At 38.4% G+C, this 19,854-nt stretch overlaps 1 protein-coding gene across 3 annotated transcripts in view; it reads left to right on the forward strand.

The window, feature by feature from the left end:
* Positions 1-19,854, forward strand: part of TOPBP1 (DNA topoisomerase II binding protein 1) — a 65,441-nt gene that overhangs the window by 31,429 nt on the left and 14,158 nt on the right. For all 3 annotated transcript variants that reach the window (XM_025376293.1, XM_025376294.1, XM_025376292.1), the window contains exons 15-24: positions 2,959-3,132; positions 3,221-3,330; positions 7,519-7,642; positions 8,233-8,379; positions 8,497-8,599; positions 11,116-11,308; positions 13,321-13,541; positions 14,420-14,586; positions 14,821-14,932; positions 19,558-19,721. In XM_025376293.1, the coding sequence (XP_025232078.1) occupies positions 2,959-3,132; positions 3,221-3,330; positions 7,519-7,642; positions 8,233-8,379; positions 8,497-8,599; positions 11,116-11,308; positions 13,321-13,541; positions 14,420-14,586; positions 14,821-14,932; positions 19,558-19,721 (1,515 nt within the window). The remainder of the gene's footprint in view (positions 1-2,958; positions 3,133-3,220; positions 3,331-7,518; positions 7,643-8,232; positions 8,380-8,496; positions 8,600-11,115; positions 11,309-13,320; positions 13,542-14,419; positions 14,587-14,820; positions 14,933-19,557; positions 19,722-19,854) is intronic.

Below are 19,854 nucleotides of genomic sequence, written 5' to 3' on the forward strand. Positions count from 1 at the left end.
ATCACAAGAACAGCAAGGGAGAAATCCGCCCCCATAATCCAGTCACCTGCCACCAGGCTCCTCCTCCATCACTGGGGATTACAGTTCAACATGAGATTTGGGTGGGCACACAAATCCAAACCATATTGAAAGGTAATGTAGATCCTAGAAAAAAATGCAAGCAGAAACAGTATTTTAAAAATCTGAAAAGAATAATTGCAGGTAGGGAGTAACCCTACCATTTATTAAAACCTCCTGTAAAGTTGCAGTAATTAAAGCAGTGTGTTGTCACCTGAATAATCAAGTTAGTGTATAAGATTATACTCCAGAAATAGGGGAATGTATTATGTAATAAAGGCAGCATTCAAATTAGACAACTAGGTAGCCATCTGAGAATACGTTTGTAATTAAAGCTCACACTTTACATCAGAATACTTTTTAGATGATCAACTTTTGGGGTTTTCCTTGAAACAGGATCTCCCTTTATCGCTTGGGCTGGAGTTCATTGGCATCATCATGGCTCACTGCAGCTTCGACCTCCTGGGCTCAAGCAGTCCTCCCACCTCAGCCTCCTGAGTAACTCAGACTACAGGTACATGACACTGTGCCCAGCTAATTGTATTTTTTGGAGAGGTAGAGTCGCACACTCACCATGTTGCTCAGGCTGGTCTAGAACTCGTGGGCTCAAGCAGTTCTGCCTTGGCCTCCCAAAGTGTTGGAATTACAAGTGTGAACCACCATACCCAGCCTAGGTGATCAGATATTTCAACATAAGAAATGAAGCCATAAAAATTCCCAAACATGTCATGAATTTGTTTTTAAAATAATCCTAGTGTGGGGAAGGCCTAACTATAACATACACTCCAAAAGAAATAGAAGATTTGTATGAATTTGACAGCATTAAAAATTCTGTGAGTGTGATGGCACACGCCTATAGTCCCAGCTGACGTGGGAGGATTGCTTGAGCCCCAGAGGCAGAGGTTGCAGTGAGCTAAGATCGAGGATGGAGCCACTGCACTCCATTCTGGGCAAGAGAGCAAGACCCTGTCTCAAAAAACAAAACAAATTCTCCAGCCAGGCACGGTGACTCACACCTGTCATCCCAGCACTTTGGGAGGCCAAGGAGAGAAGATTGCTTGAACCTAGGAGTTTGAGACCAGCCTGGGAAAGACGGCAAGACCCTGTCTCTATGAAAAATTTTAAAATTACCTGAGCACAGGGTTGTGCATCTGGAGTCCCAGCTACCTGGGAGGCTGAGGTGAGAGGATCCCTTGAACCTAGGAGTTAGAAGCTTAGTGATGTATAATCATGCCACTGCACTCCAGTTTAGGTGACAAAGCAGGACTCCATATCTAAAAAACAAAAGGCTCCATGGCAAAAATTTGACAAATGATAAATTGAAAGTAAATACACGGATGTTATATCACAGTTGATACATGCACATATAAATTCATACAAATGAATATAAAAGTATATTCATACAAGCAATTAAAAAAAAAAAGACTAACAACCCAGTGGACAAATGGGAAAAGGAGAGGAGCAGATAGTTGTCACAAAAAATTAGATATAAATATATATATAGCCAGGTGCGGTGGCTCACACCTGTAATCCCAGCACTTTGGGAGGCAAAGGGAGGCGGATCATGAGGTCAGGAGTTCGAGATCAGCCTGACCAACATGGTGAAACCCTGTCTCTACTAAAAATACGAAAAATTAGCCAGGCATGGTGGCGCATGCCCGTAGTCCCAGCTACTCGGTAGGCTGAGGCAGGAGAATTGCTTGAACCCAGGAGGCAGAGGTTGCAGTGAGCCGAGATCGCGCCATTGTACTCCACCCCGGGCAACAGAGCAAGACTCCGTCTTAAAATACACACACACACACACACACACACACACACACACACACACACACAAATATATTTAACCTCATTCAGTATAAAGGAGTAGAAAATTAAAGCATACAGATAAAATTTTTTAGTCATCAGATTGTTGAAAAAGAAAAATCTGATTACTGCGTTATCAAGCACATTTGGAAAATACACACACTCATACTTTGCTCATGAAAATGTTTCAACATTGGTAGATACATGTTGGTCTTGTTTTTTTAGGTTTTTTTTTTTTGTTTTTAAAGAAATGGGGTCTCACCGTGTTTGCCAGACTGGTCTCAAACTCCTGGCCTTGAGCCATCTTCCTGCTTCAACTTCTCTGGAGTAGCTGAGATTACTGCCAGGAGCTACTGCACTGGGCTGGTAGATACATTTTGCTTAAAAGGTTTCCTTTGCTCTTGTATGTGCAAAATGGTTTGTGTACAAGGTTATTCATTGCATCATTATACTAGCAAAAGATTGTTAACCTAAAGCTTATCAGTTGTACACAGGGTAAATACATTCTGATACATACATGGAATACTGTACATAAGCAAAAGAGAATGAGCAAGCCATCTGGACAACAGTAGCTTCCTTTCAGGAGGGAACTGTTGGTGGCTTTAGAACAGGAATGTATTTTGAACTTTTGAAGATTTTTTTTTTTTTTTTTTTTGTAATTCTCAGCTCGTTTTGACTTTCTAACCTTCTTTATAATTCATTTCTTGATTATATCCATCGTTGCTTGTTTGGTTCCTTCTGAGTTTGTTTTTTGTTTTGTTTTGTTTTTTGTTTTTTTTTTCAAATTCAACTCTTAAGATTCAGGTAAGAGGCAAGCACTGCTGAAAATGTAAGCTTGTTAGTCTCTTTGAACCAATTTGCTGGACAGTATGGAGTTTTTATTCTTCACAGTATATAGATTCGATCAGTTTATTCTTTTTATTGTTATTTGGAGGAAAACTAGAGGAGGTTAAACTGTAACCCATTAATTTTGAGGATTCTCCCCCTTCTCTCTCTTTACCCCTTTCTCCTCCTCTTTCTTTTTCCTGTCCTATTAACCCATCTTGCTTCTCTCTCTCTCTTCATTTCTCCTTCTCGCTCTCTCCTTCATATGTATAGGATGCACTTGCAGCCTTGGAAACTCCAGGATGTCCCAGCCAACAGAAAAGGAAACTGAGTACACCGCTCTCAGAAGTTATTGTCAAAAACTTGCAACTTGCTTTGGCAAATAGCTCTCGAAATGCTGTCGCTCTTTCTGCCAGCCCTCAACTGAAAGAGGCCCAGTCAGAGAAGGTAGGATTAGTTCTCTTATTAAAAGGAAGTTTTAGATAACATTTCAGACAATAATGACTGATCTGTTTCTTTTATTTTTGATGGACAGGAAGAAGCCCCAAAGCCACTTCACAAAGTAGTGGTATGTGTTAGTAAAAAACTCAGCAAGAAGCAGAGTGAACTAAATGGGATTGCAGCCTCTCTAGGAGCAGATTACAGGTAGTTGGCACATCTTTCTGTTTCATGGTAATATGACTGAAATTTATAAGGAAACCTAAAGCTATTGTGAGCATCTACAAGGAAATGTTTATTTTGTTGTTTCATGTGTCTTTATCTACAAAATCTCTCCAGTTGATTTTTAATTTACCACATCTGTTGAAAATAGCCTCTCACATATCGGTTCACTCATATATATATATAATGTATATTTTTTAGGGTATGCACAACAAACATTGGAGAACCTATTTGGTGCCACTATTCTAGAAACTTGGGATCCATGAATGATCAGTATAGCTTAAAAGAATCCCTGTGTTCAAGGAGTTTAGAGTCTATTAATAGTAATACATCTGGATCTGAGATTAAGTTTATTTTTACTAGTGATTTTTCAGATTAGAGCTCTCCGGGAGTAGTACTAAGTACTCTGGCAGCCCTCCTTTATTAAGATAGTCTTTTTTGAGCATGTTTTAATTATCTTTTTTTTTTAAGACTTTGGAGACTTAAATTATCAGATTTTTCTTCAGTCAACCTGACAGCCTAACCTGAAGACAGATTTCTAGCACAAATGGCATCAGTACCCAGAATTGAGAATCTCTTCCCTATTTCAGCCAGTCCTGAGTTGACTGTACTCCCCCACTATCTGTAATGCTTACTTTGTTGATAACTTGTGTTCAGCCATTCATAGATAGCATAAGAATTTGTTTAACAAATGATGAACCATTTCAGGAATATGATTAGTTTCACCTTCCCTTTTGGTAACTCTTATTTCAGTTTGTTTTCTGTTTGATTAAGAAATTAGGACAGGAAAATATAGAAGTAAAATTAATCTGTAATAGATATAAGCATCTTAGTGTTTGGTACATCCATTTGAAATAGTGCAGCTCTTCTACAGTATATTTGTATTACCTATTATGAATTATTATGTAATGTTATCTATTATTATCTAATTACCTATTATGTTACCTATTGCCAGTTGCTGAGCATTATCTCATTTCATTCTCATAGTAGCCCCACAGGGGATGTGTGTATATTTTTTTCCCTCAAAATTGAATGTTTCCTTGTATATTCTGTTTTGATGTAGACATAAGACTTTCAAGGGAACATATAGGATGTATGTTTTTATACGATTTAAAATGCCAGTCCTCTCAGTATAAAAAATATAATTTATTACTGAAATTCCTTAACAGAATTGAACCAGTATATTGCATTACAGTTTATATTAAATCTTTTCCTGAAATGGATTGATAATTGGTAATTGATAAAAGGGAAGAGCCTTTTAATATGCAGAAGTTATGATATTTATGTATTCATAGAGTAAGCAGTTTTCAAGTGAAGTTGTTCCAAATGTTCCCTTTCTTGATCTAGGACCAGACTGTCCCAAAGAGATCATCCAATACTGTCTTCTGCCTTCAGACAGTTAAACATGTAGGTCAGATCTTTGCAACACATCAGATACAGCATCTTCATTTTATTACAAATATTTGTGTAACATTCCCTCTATTAAAATGAAATTTATAAATATAACCTACCTACTTTTATAATTTAAAAAAGCGGCAGGCAGTACAGCACTCTGTGATGCATAGGAGAAATAGAAGGTGCATAATATAGAAAAGATACATGTTCAGTTATGTAATGCCTAAGGCTGACTACACTAGAAAACGATGGAGTATTAATACGTTTGTATACTTATGTAAAGTCACCACAAATCCAACAGTCCCAAGGCTGAGACCAATCTGGGGGCTCAGATATCATGAGTAGCAGTGGTCTTCCATGAGTTTATACAGTAGTCACCTTTTTGGAATATTAGTGTATATTAAAACTGCAAAAAAAAAAAAAAAGTGTTTATATGTCAAACAGGTTCTAGGCTCATCTAATTATAAACCACTTTTTTTCCATACGTGAATTTGTCAGGACATTAGAATATCATGCAAGATATGAGATAATTATATGCATGACTGTTCCCAGAATGTCCAGCATCCTGTACCTTACCCACTGCATGCTAGTAGCACCCTCCAACATACAAACACACATTGTAACAACCAAAATCACCCTCACAAATGTCCAGAATAACCCCTGAAGTAACACTTTTGCTGAAACCACTGATGTAGACCAAGGGTGGATGGGCTGGTTCATCTGTTTTTGTAAGTGAAGTTTTATTGGAATACAGCAATGCCTTTTCACTTACAAATTGCCTATGGCTGCTTTCACATACGAGACAAAAGTTGAGCAGTTGCAGAAGAGATTGTTTGGTCTGCAAAGTCTAAAATATTTACCATCTGGCCTTTTAAGAACAAGTTTGCCAAACCCTGATGTAAACCATCTACAACCACTGACAGTCTGTTCTTGAATGGCCTCTGAAGACTGAAACTCATGGTTTCCATATTGTCATAGTGGAGTTGAATAGTAAACCAAATTGATTCAGGCAGAGATACTCCTGTTTTTCTGAATTATCTTGATAATCTACCACTACAGCAGAAAGGGAGACAGTTATTCGGAGGACTAACAAATTAGGTAAGGTGTATTTTTACTGTTATGTATGAGGATACATGGTCAGTAGGAAATAGAAATTTTTATAATATAATTTAGGAGGCAATAGTACTTCTTCTTATTTTTAATTTTTTTTTTTTTTTTTTTGAGAGGGAGTTTCGCTCTTGTTGCCCAGGCTGGTGTGCAATGACACAATCTCGACTCACCACAACCTCTATCTCCCGGGTTCAAGCGACTCTCCTGCCTCAGCCTCCCGAGTAGCTGGTATTACAGGCGTGTACCACCACATCTGGTTAATGTTGTATTTTTAGAAGAGATGGGGTTTCTCCATGTTAGTCAGACTGGTCTCAAACTCCCAAACTCAGGTGATCTGCCCGCCTTGGCCTCCCAAAGTGCTGAGATTACAGGCATGAGCCACCGCGCCCAGCTTCTTAATTCATTTGGCTATTTAAAAAGTTCAGAGATATTCCTTACTTAGAAAATGGAAAACATTAAGTGTCCCTAAGGATAAAATTCTCTTTATTTTGGTGATTGTATTTAGAAATACAATTTTTACTTACCCTTTGGTTTTTACTTGATCTTTCCCAGGTCAAGAGAATATTGAATAGGGGCCAAGTGCGGTGGCTCGTGCCTGTAATCCCAGCACTTTGGGAGGCCAAGGCGGGTGGATCACTTGAAGTTGGGAGTTCGAGACCAGCCTGCCCAACATGGTGAAACCTCGTCTCTACTAAAAATACAAAAATTACCAGGCGGGGTTGCACATGCCTGTAATCCCAGCTGCCTAGGAGGCTGAGACAGGAGAATTGCTTGAACCCACGAGATGGAGATTGCAGTGAGCCGAGATCGTGCCACTGCATTCCAGCCTGGGCGACAGAGCAAGACTCTGTCTCAAAAAAGAAAGAGAGAGAATATTGAATAGGAAGAATTGGGAGATCATAGCATAATATAATAGTTAAGAGCATGACTTCTGAAGTCAAACTTATCTCTGTCATTTACTTATTGAATATCCTTCAACAGGGGACTGAACCATGTCCCTTAATTATTTTATCTGTAAGATAAATGTAATAATACCAGTGTTAGGATTGTTGTGAGGAGTGGATGAGATAATGATGTATAAAATATATATAGTCTGTTTTGGGGCATACAATGAATAGTGACTGCCAACAACTGGAGGGCAAGTTGGATGCTTTGCAGTTTATCAATTTGAAATACCTTTATGGTTACTGTAAAAGTGATACTCTTTATAAAAGAAAATTGAAACAATTCAGAAAAGCATAAAGAAGAAAGTAATATTTTAAAGAATATTCTTCTAAACCTTTGTCTGCGTTTATGTACCACAGATATATTCATAAAATTTGTCCAAAACGATAACGCCTATCTTCATTTTTTTAACTTTTTTTTTCTTGAGGTGGGGTCTTGCTGTGTTGCCCGGGCTGAAGTGCAGTGTCTGTTCACAGGTGTGATCATAGCGCACTACAGCCTCAAACTCCTGGCCTCAAGTGATCCTCCTGCCTCAGCCTCCTGAGTAGCTGGGACTATAGGCATGTATCACTTGGCTTGAGCCTGTCATTTTAATGGTCTTGTTCACTCTAGTCTGAAAGTTTTGGGAAGGTCAGGATATTCTGTTCATAGTAAATAAGGATCATCTTCAACTAATGTGGATGTTTCTCTTGGTTATTTGTTTTTTTGTATTGGTTATTTCAGGTGGAGTTTTGATGAAACAGTGACTCATTTCATCTATCAAGGGCGGCCAAATGACACTAATCGGGAGTATAAATCTGTAAAAGAAAGAGGAGTACACATTGTTTCAGAGCACTGGCTTTTAGATGTAAGCAGTGCTTTTTTCCCCTCTTTGTTAATTGAAAATGTATACAAACATTATTTCAGAGCACTAACTCAGAGATTTCACTCTCAGTGGAACTAGAAGCCAGTTTAATAATCTTGGTAAACTACACATTTCAGTTCTTTGGCATCAAAAACTTAAGATCTTTAGTCCTTAAATACTCAACAAATCTTTAATGGATACTCTTTCTAATTCTCCAATTCCTTTTACTAATTAAAAATGTGATATGAATGGAAAGGTTATAATTATTTGGGGAAAATTTAACGTATCAATAGAATTTAGATCTGTGTTTCTTTTTTTTTCTGGGTATTCTCTGGAGGGTAATTGATACCTTTGCAAAAGCACAGGAATGGTTTCAGATTTTATACTTCAATGGATATGACATTTAAAAAGTGAGGACAATTTTTCATTTGTATGATGCACATTTTTCAGTGTAAACTACTTTTCAAACTAATTTTGTGAACTTTTTGCCATCTGACAGTATAATGTATTGTTGCTTGTCCTTATCCTACTTAACATCATCTATTCATTAAGATTTTGTCAGTCCTGTCTTAAAGCACACCATTGTATTGCAGTGTGCCCAAGAGTATAAACATCTTCCTGAATCTCTTTATCCACATACTTACAATCCCAAAATGAGCTTGGATATCAGTGCAGTGCAAGACGGCCGACTCTGTAATAGTCGACTACTCTCAGCTGTGTCTGCAACAAAGGATGACGAGGTAGGAGATATGGGTGATACATTTACCCCCTTTTAAGCTAAAGGTATAATCATATATTGCTATGAAACCTTATACAGTGGCTTGGTTTGAGAATTTATAATTTTTCTTTTTCAATAGCCAGATCCTTTGATTTTAGAAGAAAATGATGTAGACAATATGGCCACCAATAATAAAGAATCAGCACCATCAAATGGAAATGGAAAGAATGACTCTAAAGGAGGTAAAATTTTATGTTTTAATTAAAAATTTTTTTTTGAGACAGGATCTCAATTTTTTGTAGAGATGGGGTCTTGTCGTCTTGCCCACACTGGTCTGAAACTCCTGGGCTCAAAGGATCCTCCTGCCTTGTGAGCCACTGTAACCAGCTGTAAAATATGTTTAAATTACTAAATTTCTTTTACAAATGTATGTCTTCCTTTCATACAGAATGCTTCCTTTATATCAGATAGAAAAATAAAATTATTTTCTATGTTGCTAAATACAAGCAAAGCATATATTAGAGGATTGATTTGCAGTCCCATGCTGATCATTAAGTGATAATTTGCAAAGTTTTATGTAGTTTAAGTGTAAAGCTTAGGAAATTTATGAAACTAGAGTTTTATGGAGTTAGTGTGATACAGCCCTAGTCCATTAAAGGTAGGTGAAGTTGGTGATTTTTTAAAAATCTGGTCTTTGGTCCAGTTATTTTGAGTGATTTTCAAAAAGTTTTCTTATATGTACAATATATTTTAACATATCCACATGGTTTTAAAGATATAAAAAGACATATGGAGAGTTTCTTCCACCCTTATTCTCTAGCCCCCCAGTGTTATTAGTTCCTTATGTATCCTTCTAAGCTATTTCATGCATATATAGCGATAAATATGTTTTTCCCCCATTTAAAAAAAAAAAAAAACCGCCACACATAAATGGTGGACTACTATACGTGCTATTTCATACCCTGATCTTTTTGTTACCTTGGGTAGTGTTTTATATCAGTAGATAACTAGGCGCTTCTTTAGTCTTTTTCTTTCTTTCTTTTCTTCCTTCCTTCCCTCGCTTTCCTTCTTGTCCCCCTTCCTCTCCTTTCCCTCTTCCCTTCCTTTCCCTTTCCTTCTTTCTTCCCTTTTCTTTCTTTTTGGGCAACTGTATTGTATTATATTCATCATGAATGGTCCCACTTTGTTTAGGCGTCCATTCTTAATAGGTATTTGGGTTATTTCTACTTTCTTGCTTTTATAAATAGTACTGCACTGAATAACCTTATATATGGATGTCTTTATTTTAATAGATTAATATGTTCTATTTTCCTTACTCATTCTAACCTACCAAAGCTTTCCCTATGACTTACCTATTTGGTTAGTCTCACTCTGTTCATTCCAAAAGTATTTAATACTTCAGAGTTTAGGCTTTAAAGAAACCAAAGGTAAATACAGTTGTCTTGTCCCTTGGTATCCGTGTGGTATTGGTTCCGAGGACTTACCTCAGGTACCAAAATCCACAGATGTTTAAGTCCCTTATGTATAAAATGACAGGATTTGAATTTAACCAATACACACCCTCCTGTATACTTTAAATCATCTCTAGATTACTTATAATACTTAATACACTGTAAACGTTTTATAAATAGTTGTTATATTTTATTTTTTTACTGGTACTTTTAATTGTGATATTTTTCATTTTTATGTCTTTAAAGTATTTCTGATCCATACTTGGTTGAATCCATGCATGCAGAACTGGCGGATGTGGAGGGCTGGCTATATTTTGTGGTCTGTGTTTTCAAGAGCCTTTAGGGAGTCTAGGCACAGTGGCTCACACCTGTAATCTCAGATCTTTGGGAGGCCAAGGCAAGAGGATTGCGTGATGCTAGGAGTTCCAGACAAGCCTGGGCAACATAGTGAGACCTTGTCTCTACAAAGAATTTAAAAATTAGCCAGGCTTGGTGGTGTACACCTGTAGTGCCAGCTACTCAGGAGGCTGAGGCTGGAGGATCACTTGAGCCCAGGAGTTAGAGGTTATAATGAGCTATAACCATACCACTGCAGTCCAGCCTGGGCCACAGAGCAAGACCCTGTCTCTAGAAAATTAAAAGAATCTTTGGGAAAAATCAGACACATGCACAAATGACTGTAATGCATCTCAGAGTGTAGTATATACCATAAGAGTTAGAAGCAGGCAGGGAGCTTTACAGAGGGATAATCACTACAGGTCTTGATGAAATGTCTTTGAAGGGGGACAGGCACAGTGGCTTACGCTGTAATCCTGCACTTTGGGAGGCTGAGGTGGGCAGATCACCTGAGTTCTGGAGTTCAAGACCAGCCTAGCCCATGTGGTGAAACCCCGTCTCTACTAAAAAATAGAAAAATTAGCCAGGCATGGTGGCAGGCACCTGTAATCCCAGCTACTTAAGAGGCTGAGGCAGGGAGAATTGCATGAACCTGGGTGGTGGAGGTTGCAGCGAGCCGAGATCGCGCCACTGTCCAGCCTGGGTGACAGTGCAAGACTGTCACCAAAAAAAAAAAAAAAAAGTCTTTGAAGGGCTTCCTAGTTACTTCATATACAGTGCTTGTGGTAAGGGCTGCTTTTTATGTTCTACAGTATTCATAGTCTTAGTACATTACTATAGCCTGTGGTTAGTATTCAGTAAATGTTAAGTCAATAAGTTTGTGTTCAACCAGGTCTAAACAAAATAGTTAATGTAAGATATGGTCAGAAAGAGAAACTTACCTTGAATGGTGTATTTGTGTTTGTTTCAAGTTCTGACACAGACCTTAGAGATGAGAGAGAACTTTCAGAAGCAGTTACAGGAGATAATGTCTGCAACATCAATAGTGAAACCCCAAGGGCAGAGGACTTCCCTTTCAAGAAGTGGTTGTAACAGTGCATCTTCAACCCCTGACAGCACTCGCTCTGCTCGCAGTGGACGAAGTAGAGTCCTAGAGGCACTGAGGTGTGTACCTGTCACTGATGGCAGAAAAACTAGATGACTTGAGAGAAAGGATTTATGCACCTGCTGCTGACTCAATTCCATGAGCTTGGCCTAATTTAGTTTAGTTTTGTTTTTTTCCCCAATATGCAGTAAAAGCAGAAATGTAAAATATCAAGACTAGTGAAGGGGTTATACGCCTAGGCCTTATTTAGCCCAAACAATAAATATTATATTCCAGTATTATCTATTGCTTTTGGCTGTCTGCTGACTAGATTTTTCGTTCTAGCTTGTCCTTCCGTCCCTTGCTCCCAGCAGTTCTAGACTTCTTACTCGGAGGTGGCAGCAGACATGGAGGTTTGTCTTACAGCAGCACCTGCTTCACAGTGAGGCATGATTGATACTTTTTATTATCTCTGTTGAGAAAGAAATGATTTTAAGATCTAATTTGCCTCAATGGATTCAGTAGGCAGTTCTCTCTGTCTACTAATACACTAATATTGAATAGTATTTGTATTAAACAATAAGTACATATATTTTTTTTCAGAGTCTTTTTCTAATGCAATATATAAAATTTTAAAGTTATTTTTGTTGGAATTTTGCATGCATTTTGTATTTTGCTTGTAAAATTTATATTCTAGAAAAGGTGATTACAGTTTTTAGTGTGATGTGACTTAAGCTCAGTTGCATAACTTCATCTTTTTCGTGATAGAAGAAAAAATCTATAATTGTGTGATAAGAATTATGGAACTGGTATTTTCAATTGACTAATTGAATTAAGTATAAGATAAACTAGCATTTATCTTATGCTAACTGTGTATTACATGAGGCAGTTCATTATCTCAGTACTGAGTAAAGTAGCTTTTTAATATGCTTCAGATCAAGTTTTATCATTATAGAGAACCTAAATCCTGTACCAAATCAGAGTAAATAAATATACTCTGAGAACAAAAGACTATATTCTTTATTTTTGAAGCAAAGGAAGTCTTTTTTTTTGGCGGGGGGTGGGGGGTTCCTTTGGTAAACTGTTTTATGGGTTTTGGTGGTTTTTTTTTTTTTTTTTGAGACAGAGTTTCACTCTTGTTGCCCAGGCTGGAGTGCAATGGGGTGATCTCGGCTCGTGGCAACCTCTGCCTCCCGGGTCCTGGTTCAAGCAGTTCTCCTGCCTCAGCCTCCTGAGTAGCTGGGATTACAGGCATGTGCCACCACGCCCGGCTAATTTTTGTAGTTTTAGTAGAGACGGGGTTTCACCATGTTGGCCAGGCTGGTCTCGAACTCCTGACCTCGTGATCCGCCCGCCTCAGCCTCCCAAAGTGTTGGGATTACAGGCGTGAGCCACAGCACCGGCCTGTTTTTTTTTGTTTTTTTTTGTTTTTTTTTGCTTCTCCACAGTATAAGTTTTATGGTAAATTATTTTTACTAAGAATGATTGAGTGAATATAAAGAAAATTACAGGACTTCTATTTACTGTCATGTAGAATCATTACGATTGCACCATAAAATGCACTTCCCTGTAAGTCAGCATATTGCTGTTCTACCATAGACTCTGGAAAGTGGTTACCAATAGCCAAAAGGCTCTTCTGATAAGGCAGCCTTTATTTCCAGCCTCCCTCGTAATCATAGTGCTTATAATTTCAAGTAATTAAAAAATACAACTACTGTTAAGTAAAGTAACCATAGTGTTTGAAACATTGTGTAATTAAGGAAAATCACATTTTTAAATGTACCAATTACTTTTGTATTTTTAAAAAATTTCTTGACAGTATTGAATTTCTCCTTCGAAGTTTTAGTTCTGTGGACATTGAGTCAAAATATGTGTTCCTAGCTAAAACAGATAACTTTTCTGGAAGAAACCTTAAACCTTTTTTTTAAAAAAAAAAGTCCCTAGGGTCATTTATTTAATATTTTTAATGCTTACTGTGTGCTAGATGGTGGCATATAAAGGTAAGCCACAACTTTTATGGGCTAACTTATGGATTTAATGAGTTTGGATTTGTTATTGCTGTTTATTTAAAACTGTCACTTTTATTCCTTAGGCAGTCTCGTCAAACAGTTCCTGATGTCAACACAGAGCCTTCCCAAAATGAACAGATCATTTGGGATGACCCTACAGCAAGGGAGGAGAGAGCAAGACTTGCCAGCAATTTGCAGTGGCCTAGTTGTCCCACACAATACTCTGAGCTTCAGGTTGACATTCAAAACTTGGAGGATTCTCCTTTTCAAAAGCCTTTGCGTGATTCAGAAATTGCTAAACAGGGTAACAAGAAAGAAATCTTTGCATTTGTTTGTATTAAGTACATGTTGACCTCTTAAAAATAAACAGATGAGCATGTTGTTGTTCTCTGAACTGAATGTGCAAACAAAATAACTTAGTAGATATTTCTAGTTTTGGTTTAAACTTGAGTCAGAAAAATAATTTGTAAATTGAGGTACTTCAGTAAATTGAAAAACATTTTCATAAATTTGGAAATTTAGAATTGGGCATTTTTTTGTAGACATAATGTTTACCATTGTTCTTTCATCCTAGGCCTTTTTGAATTTGTGGAGTTAATGCTTGGTTTTTCTCCCTGTCATCTTATTTTCATTTAAGTCTTCTGAATTCTGCCTAGCACATACCTACATTTGTTCTTTGGATTGTATGAGTTTCTTTCTGAATTCTTCTATTTTTTTCTTGAGCTTTACCTTGAAAACAAAATTTTCTTATCTCTTATCTTTTTTCTTCCTTTTCTTCTTTTTCACATCGCATGATTACCTCCCTACATTAGATATATAGATTTATCTCTGCTTCTGCTTTTCTCCAAGTGTAGAATTGCTCTCATTTTACAAATTTGGGTTACACTTAACCATGAAAACTTGGTATTTAAGGAAAATGTTGGGAGAAGCCCACAGATAACACACTTGCTCCCTTTAATGCTAATTAATCGCATTTTTTTCTTTATTATTATTATATTGCCACATGCAGATGGGATGCATTATTTATAAGTTCTGGAGATAGAGTGCTTTTTTGCATGTACTTTTTACACATCAGAGTTTGTGCTTAACTTCATCTTGGCTAAGACAGATGAGATTATTTCCTAGAATTTGTTTTTAGTCTTATTTGGATCCTGTCACACTGCAGCATTTTATTGTCCTCAGCTGTCTGTGATCCTGGAGACAGACGTGTGACTGAAGCTCCCAAACACCCGATCTCTGAAGAACTGGAAACTCCCATAAAAGACAGCCACCTGATCCCTACGCCTCAAGCCCCCAGTATTGCCTTTCCGCTTGCCAACCCCCCTGTGGCTCCACACCCTAGAGAAAAGGTTTGTTGATCCTTGATATGGTGATACAGCTTTTGCATATTGCTGTTAGGCTGTATTAGAAATTTGTTGATATCAATATCAAGGCTTCATCAAATGTTGAAAACTATTTTTTGCATTGTATTATTATTTGTATATTTCATAACTTAGAAGACTGAGTAAAATACCACTGTAAAAGAACTGTATATCTGATCATTTTTAATGTTAATTTTTTCTAAAATAAAACTTTCATTCCAGATTATAACGATAGAGGAGACTCATGAAGAATTAAAAAAACAGTACATATTTCAGTTATCATCTCTGAATCCTCAAGAACGTATTGACTATTGTCATCTGATTGAGAAACTAGGTACCAGTATTTTACTTAAATCAAAAATGTCCCATATAATAACCATATTTGGAAGTCAAATGTAGTCAATATTAATATCATTTGTAAAGTCTAGAAGTAGAGGAAAAGAACGTGGGTGACTTGTCTAAGGCTATACATTGAGTCAGCATTAGAACTTTGATTTTAAAAAGCGCTAAAGTCAGTAGGTCATGGGATTTAAAATTAAAATGGAATCTAGCAGTTGAGGTTTAAGAATCTTCTGTGCTGTTTGACTATTTGTTCACTAATGAAGCTTCAGAGACTTACTATATAAATAAAACCACATTTTCATGAACTTGAAAGGTTAATGATATCTAGAGAGGAGCTCCCTCTTGTTTTTTGTTTTTTTTTTCCAGTTAGAAACAGTGTGGAGGCCGGGTACGGTGGCTCATGCCTGTAATCTCAGCACTTTGGGAGGCTGAGGTGGGCGGATCACCTGGGGTCAGGAGTTCAAGACTAGGCTGGCCAACATGGTGAAACCCCATCTCTACTAAAAATACAAAAAAATAGCCAGACGTAGTGGCACGTGCCTATGATCCTAGCTACTCAGGAGGTTGAGGCAAGAGAATCGCTTGAACCTGGGAGGCGGAGGTTGCAGTGAGCCGAGATCGCACCACTGTACTCAAGGCTGGGTGATAAAGCAAGACTCTGTCTCAAAAAAAAAAAAAGAGAAAAGAAAGAAATTCAGTGTGGAAAAGAGCTCCTTCTTATGTAATATTATTCTTGTTCCACTGGTTGTCCGGCTGTCCACCTGACATCATTCTAGAAGCAGCATAGTAAAAGAGCAATCTCGTATGCTAGAGCAGCACTGTCCAGTAGAAACAGAATGTGAGCCACATGTGTCATTTAAAATTGTCTTGTAGCTGCGTTTTAAAAACTGAAAAGAGGCTGCGTGCATTGGCTCACACCTGTAATCCCAGACTTTGGGAGGCTGAGGTAGGAGGATTCCTTGAGCCTAGCAGTTCAAGACCAGCCTGGGCAACATAGACCCCATCTCAAAAATAAAAAGTAAAAAGAAACAAGTGAAATGAACTTTAAACATATATTTATCATTCAATACGTCATCAGATGAAATATCAGTGAGTTTTTTTATATAAAGTAAAAATCTAGTATGTATTTTACTTACAGCACATCTCAATTTGGACTAACTTTGCTTCTGATGTTTGATAACCATGTCTAATGGCTACTCTGTTGAACAAAGCAGCTCTATAGAGTTAAGAAAAGTATAGTAAGAGAAGTTAACCTGGCAGCTCAGCATGGAAAGAGAAGACATTAAGAAATATTGGTGGGTTTTTTTGTTTTTGTTTTTGAGACAAGAGTCTTGCTCCGTCTCCCAGGCTGGAGTGCCATGGCGCAATCTCAGCTCACTGCAACCTCCTCCTCCCAGGCTCAAGTGATTCTCCTGCCTCAGCCTCCCAAGTAACTGGGATTACAGGTGTGCACGCCCCCACACCTGACTAATTTTTTGTATTTTTAGCAGAGACAGGGTTTCACAATGTTGGCCAGGCTGGTCTCGAATTCTTGACCTCAGGTGATCCACCTACCTTGGCCTCCCAAGGTGCTGGGGTTACAGGCATGAGCCACTGCACCTGGCCAAAGTAATGGTTCTTAATAGTGGCCCTTCATCATTGGGAAAAGATTAAATGTTATTTAATGCTGTCTTTTTAAGAATGTGGAGAACTATGATATGCTTTTTTTAAAAAAAACATTTATGTCAAATACAGTTGTATACTTGGAAAAACTTTCTTCTTAGAAACTTTACTCACATAAAACACTTTGTTTCCCAGTTCCCTGATAGCTTCGATGAGGTTATAAGTCAGAATTGCTAAGCTTTACCCAGAACTCATGAAAACGAAAGGCTTCAAGTGTCTGTCTCCTATAGATTTTTCCATCTCTGCAAACTTTGGGCAAGAGTGATAGCAATTAGCAGAGAATTGATGTAGAAGAGAGCAGGGAGCAGAGGCGGATGAGTACAGATTATGGTGGAATTTGGAGTCTTGTAACTCTAGAGGTTTTCTGATATTAGAATGCAAACAGACATTATAATGGATATCATGCCCAATCCTTCATTTTATAAATGAAGCAACTGTGGCCAACTGATATATATATAAATTGGTCTATTATGTTGTCTGGGTCACAGAATAAGTTTGTTGTATAGAATTGGAAATTGATGTTTATTATATTAATATGGAATTTTACCTTCTTTTTGTCACTCTGTGATTCTGGGTAAGTTACTCTGTACTGGTTTTCATGTGCATAAATGCAGATAATAGTAACCTTCCTTCATATGGTTGTGAGAATTAAATGAGTTAGTAGTGCGGAGCACTTTTAATAGTTCCTGGCATAAAGTAAATGCTCAAAAAGTGTTGCTACTATTATTATTAGAGTCATCTTAAATCATGAGTTTGAATGTTTTGTTAAAATCTTAGAAGGTCCTTGATATGGCCAGGTGTGGTGGCTCACACCTGTATTCCCAGCACTTTGGGAGGCTAAGGTGGGCGGATCACGAGGTCAGGAGTTCAAGACCAGCCTGGCCAACATTGTGAAACCCGTCTCTACTAAAAATACAAAAATTAGCTGGGTGTGGTGGTAGGCACCTATAATTCCAGCTACTTGGGAGGCTGAGGCAGAGAATTGCTTGAACCTGGGAGGCGGAGGTTGCAGTGAACAGAGATCGTGCCACTGCACTCCAGCCTGGGTGACAGAGCGAGACTCCGTCTCAAAAAAAAAAAAAGGAAAAAAAGTCCTTTTTTTTTTTGAGACGGAGTCTCGCTCTGTCACGTAGGCTGGAGTGCAGTGGCCGGATCTCAGCTCACTGCAAGCTCCGCCTCCCGGGTTCACGCCATTCTCCTGCCTCAGCCTCCCAAGTAGCTGGGACTACAGGCACCCATCACCTCGCCCGGCTAGTTTTTTGTATTTTTTAGTAGAGAAGGGGTTTCACCGTGTTAGCCAGGATGGTCTCGATCTCCTGACCTCGTGATCCGCCTGTCTCGGCCTCCCAAAGTGCTGGGATTACAGGCTTGAGCCACCGCGCCCGGCCAAAAGTCCTTGATATAACTAACTGCCCAACCAGTAGTCAAGTTAACCTCTAAGCTATAAATCAGCAGCCATGCTTTACATAAGCTTATGTTTACTTATGCCTTCTTCTTTCCTCAAAGTCAGGCTTCATACATTTATATCTGAGAAGCTGTTCAGTTATTGCTTTTTCCCACCTGCTGCTTCATCTCTTATTTATCTATGTGTGTTTTCTTCCCAAGCTTCTCTGTTGGTCAGCCTACCTTATTTCCACTCACAAAAAATTTCCTCCTGTTTTGAAGTCTGCAGATGCCCCTATTTTACTTCCATCTCTCTGGTTACCCATATTCAGTGCTTGAGAACTGCTTTGGTAATTGAGACTTAAGAGACATAACCAACTACAGTGTGTGGTTCATGTTTATGTTCTGTTTCTTTTTGTATCCTAATTACAACAATCCAAGTGAAGACAAACAGGAAAAATTGAACAAGGATTTACTACTGAGACAGCAAAGAATCTTTGTTAATCCTGTTAGATCTGATAATGGCATTATGGCTGTTTAAGAAAATTTCCATATATTCTAGGGATGCATATTGAAATATTTAGGGGTCAGTAACATGGTATCTAGAATTTGTGTTAAAATAGTTAAGCAGGGCCGGGCATGGTCGCTCACGCCTGTAATCCCAGCACTTTGGGAATCTGAGGCAGGTGGATCATTTGAGGTCAGGAGTTCGAGACCAGCCTGGCCAACATGGTGAAACCCTGTCTTTACTAAAAATACAAAAATTAGCCAGGCCATGGTGGTGTGTGCCTGTAATCCCAGTTACTCGTAAGGCTGAGGCAGGAGAATCGCTTGAGCTGGAGGTTGTGGTAAGCCAGGATCATGCCACTGCACGCCAGTCTGGGTGACAGAGTGAGACCCTGTCTTAAAAAAATAAAAATTAGGCCGGGCGCGGTGGCTCAAGCCTGTAATCCTAGCACTTTGGGAGGCCGAGACGGGCGGATCACAAGGTCAGGAGATCGAGACCATCCTGGCTAACACGGTGAAACCCCGTCTCTACTAAAAAGTACAAAAAACTAGCCGGGCGAGGTGGCGAGCGCCTGTAGTCCCAGCTACTCGGGAGGCTGAGCCAGGAGAATGGCCTAAACCCGGGAGGCGGAGCTTGCAGTGAGCAGAGATCCGGCCACTGCACTCCAGCCTGGGTGACAGAGCGAGACTCCGTCTCAAAAAAAAAAAAATAAATAAAAAAATAAATAAAAATAAAAATAAAAATTAAAACAGAATAAAATAAAGTAGTTAAGCAAAAAAAGGTGGCAAAATTTTGATAATTTTAGAATATAGGTAGCTAGTGTATGTGTGGGGGTTTTATTTACTTTTTATTTTATTTACTTTTGTATTTAAAATGTTCATAATAAATATTTTAATACATATATATGTATATAAAGTAAAGTAATTCTAAGTAAGTCAAGTTTTTTTGGTTTAAATGGTTTGGGGCACTTTATTTATAAATAATTTCTATGCATAGTTGAGATTACGTTTTTCCTAGAAAGAAGTTGGGAATCGATAAAGTACAATCTTTTTTTTCTGCTTAAGGTGGATTGGTGATAGAAAAGCAGTGCTTTGATCCCAGCTGTACACACATTGTTGTGGGACATCCCCTTCGAAATGAGAAGTATTTAGCCTCAGTGGCGGCTGGGAAGTGGGTGCTTCATCGCTCCTACCTTGAAGCATGCAGGACTGCTGGACACTTCGTGCAGGTGTGTATTCAGATTTGTGGAAGTTTATTTTTCTTTAAAAGCAGGTGTCCGTTGGGTGCGGTGGCTCACGCCTGTAATCCTAGCACTTTGCGAGGCCAAGGCGGGTGGATCACCTGAGGTTAGGAGTTCAAGA

This window comes from Theropithecus gelada, chromosome 2 (genome assembly GCF_003255815.1).
Source record: "Theropithecus gelada isolate Dixy chromosome 2, Tgel_1.0, whole genome shotgun sequence".
Classification (NCBI taxonomy): Eukaryota; Metazoa; Chordata; class Mammalia; order Primates; family Cercopithecidae; genus Theropithecus; species Theropithecus gelada.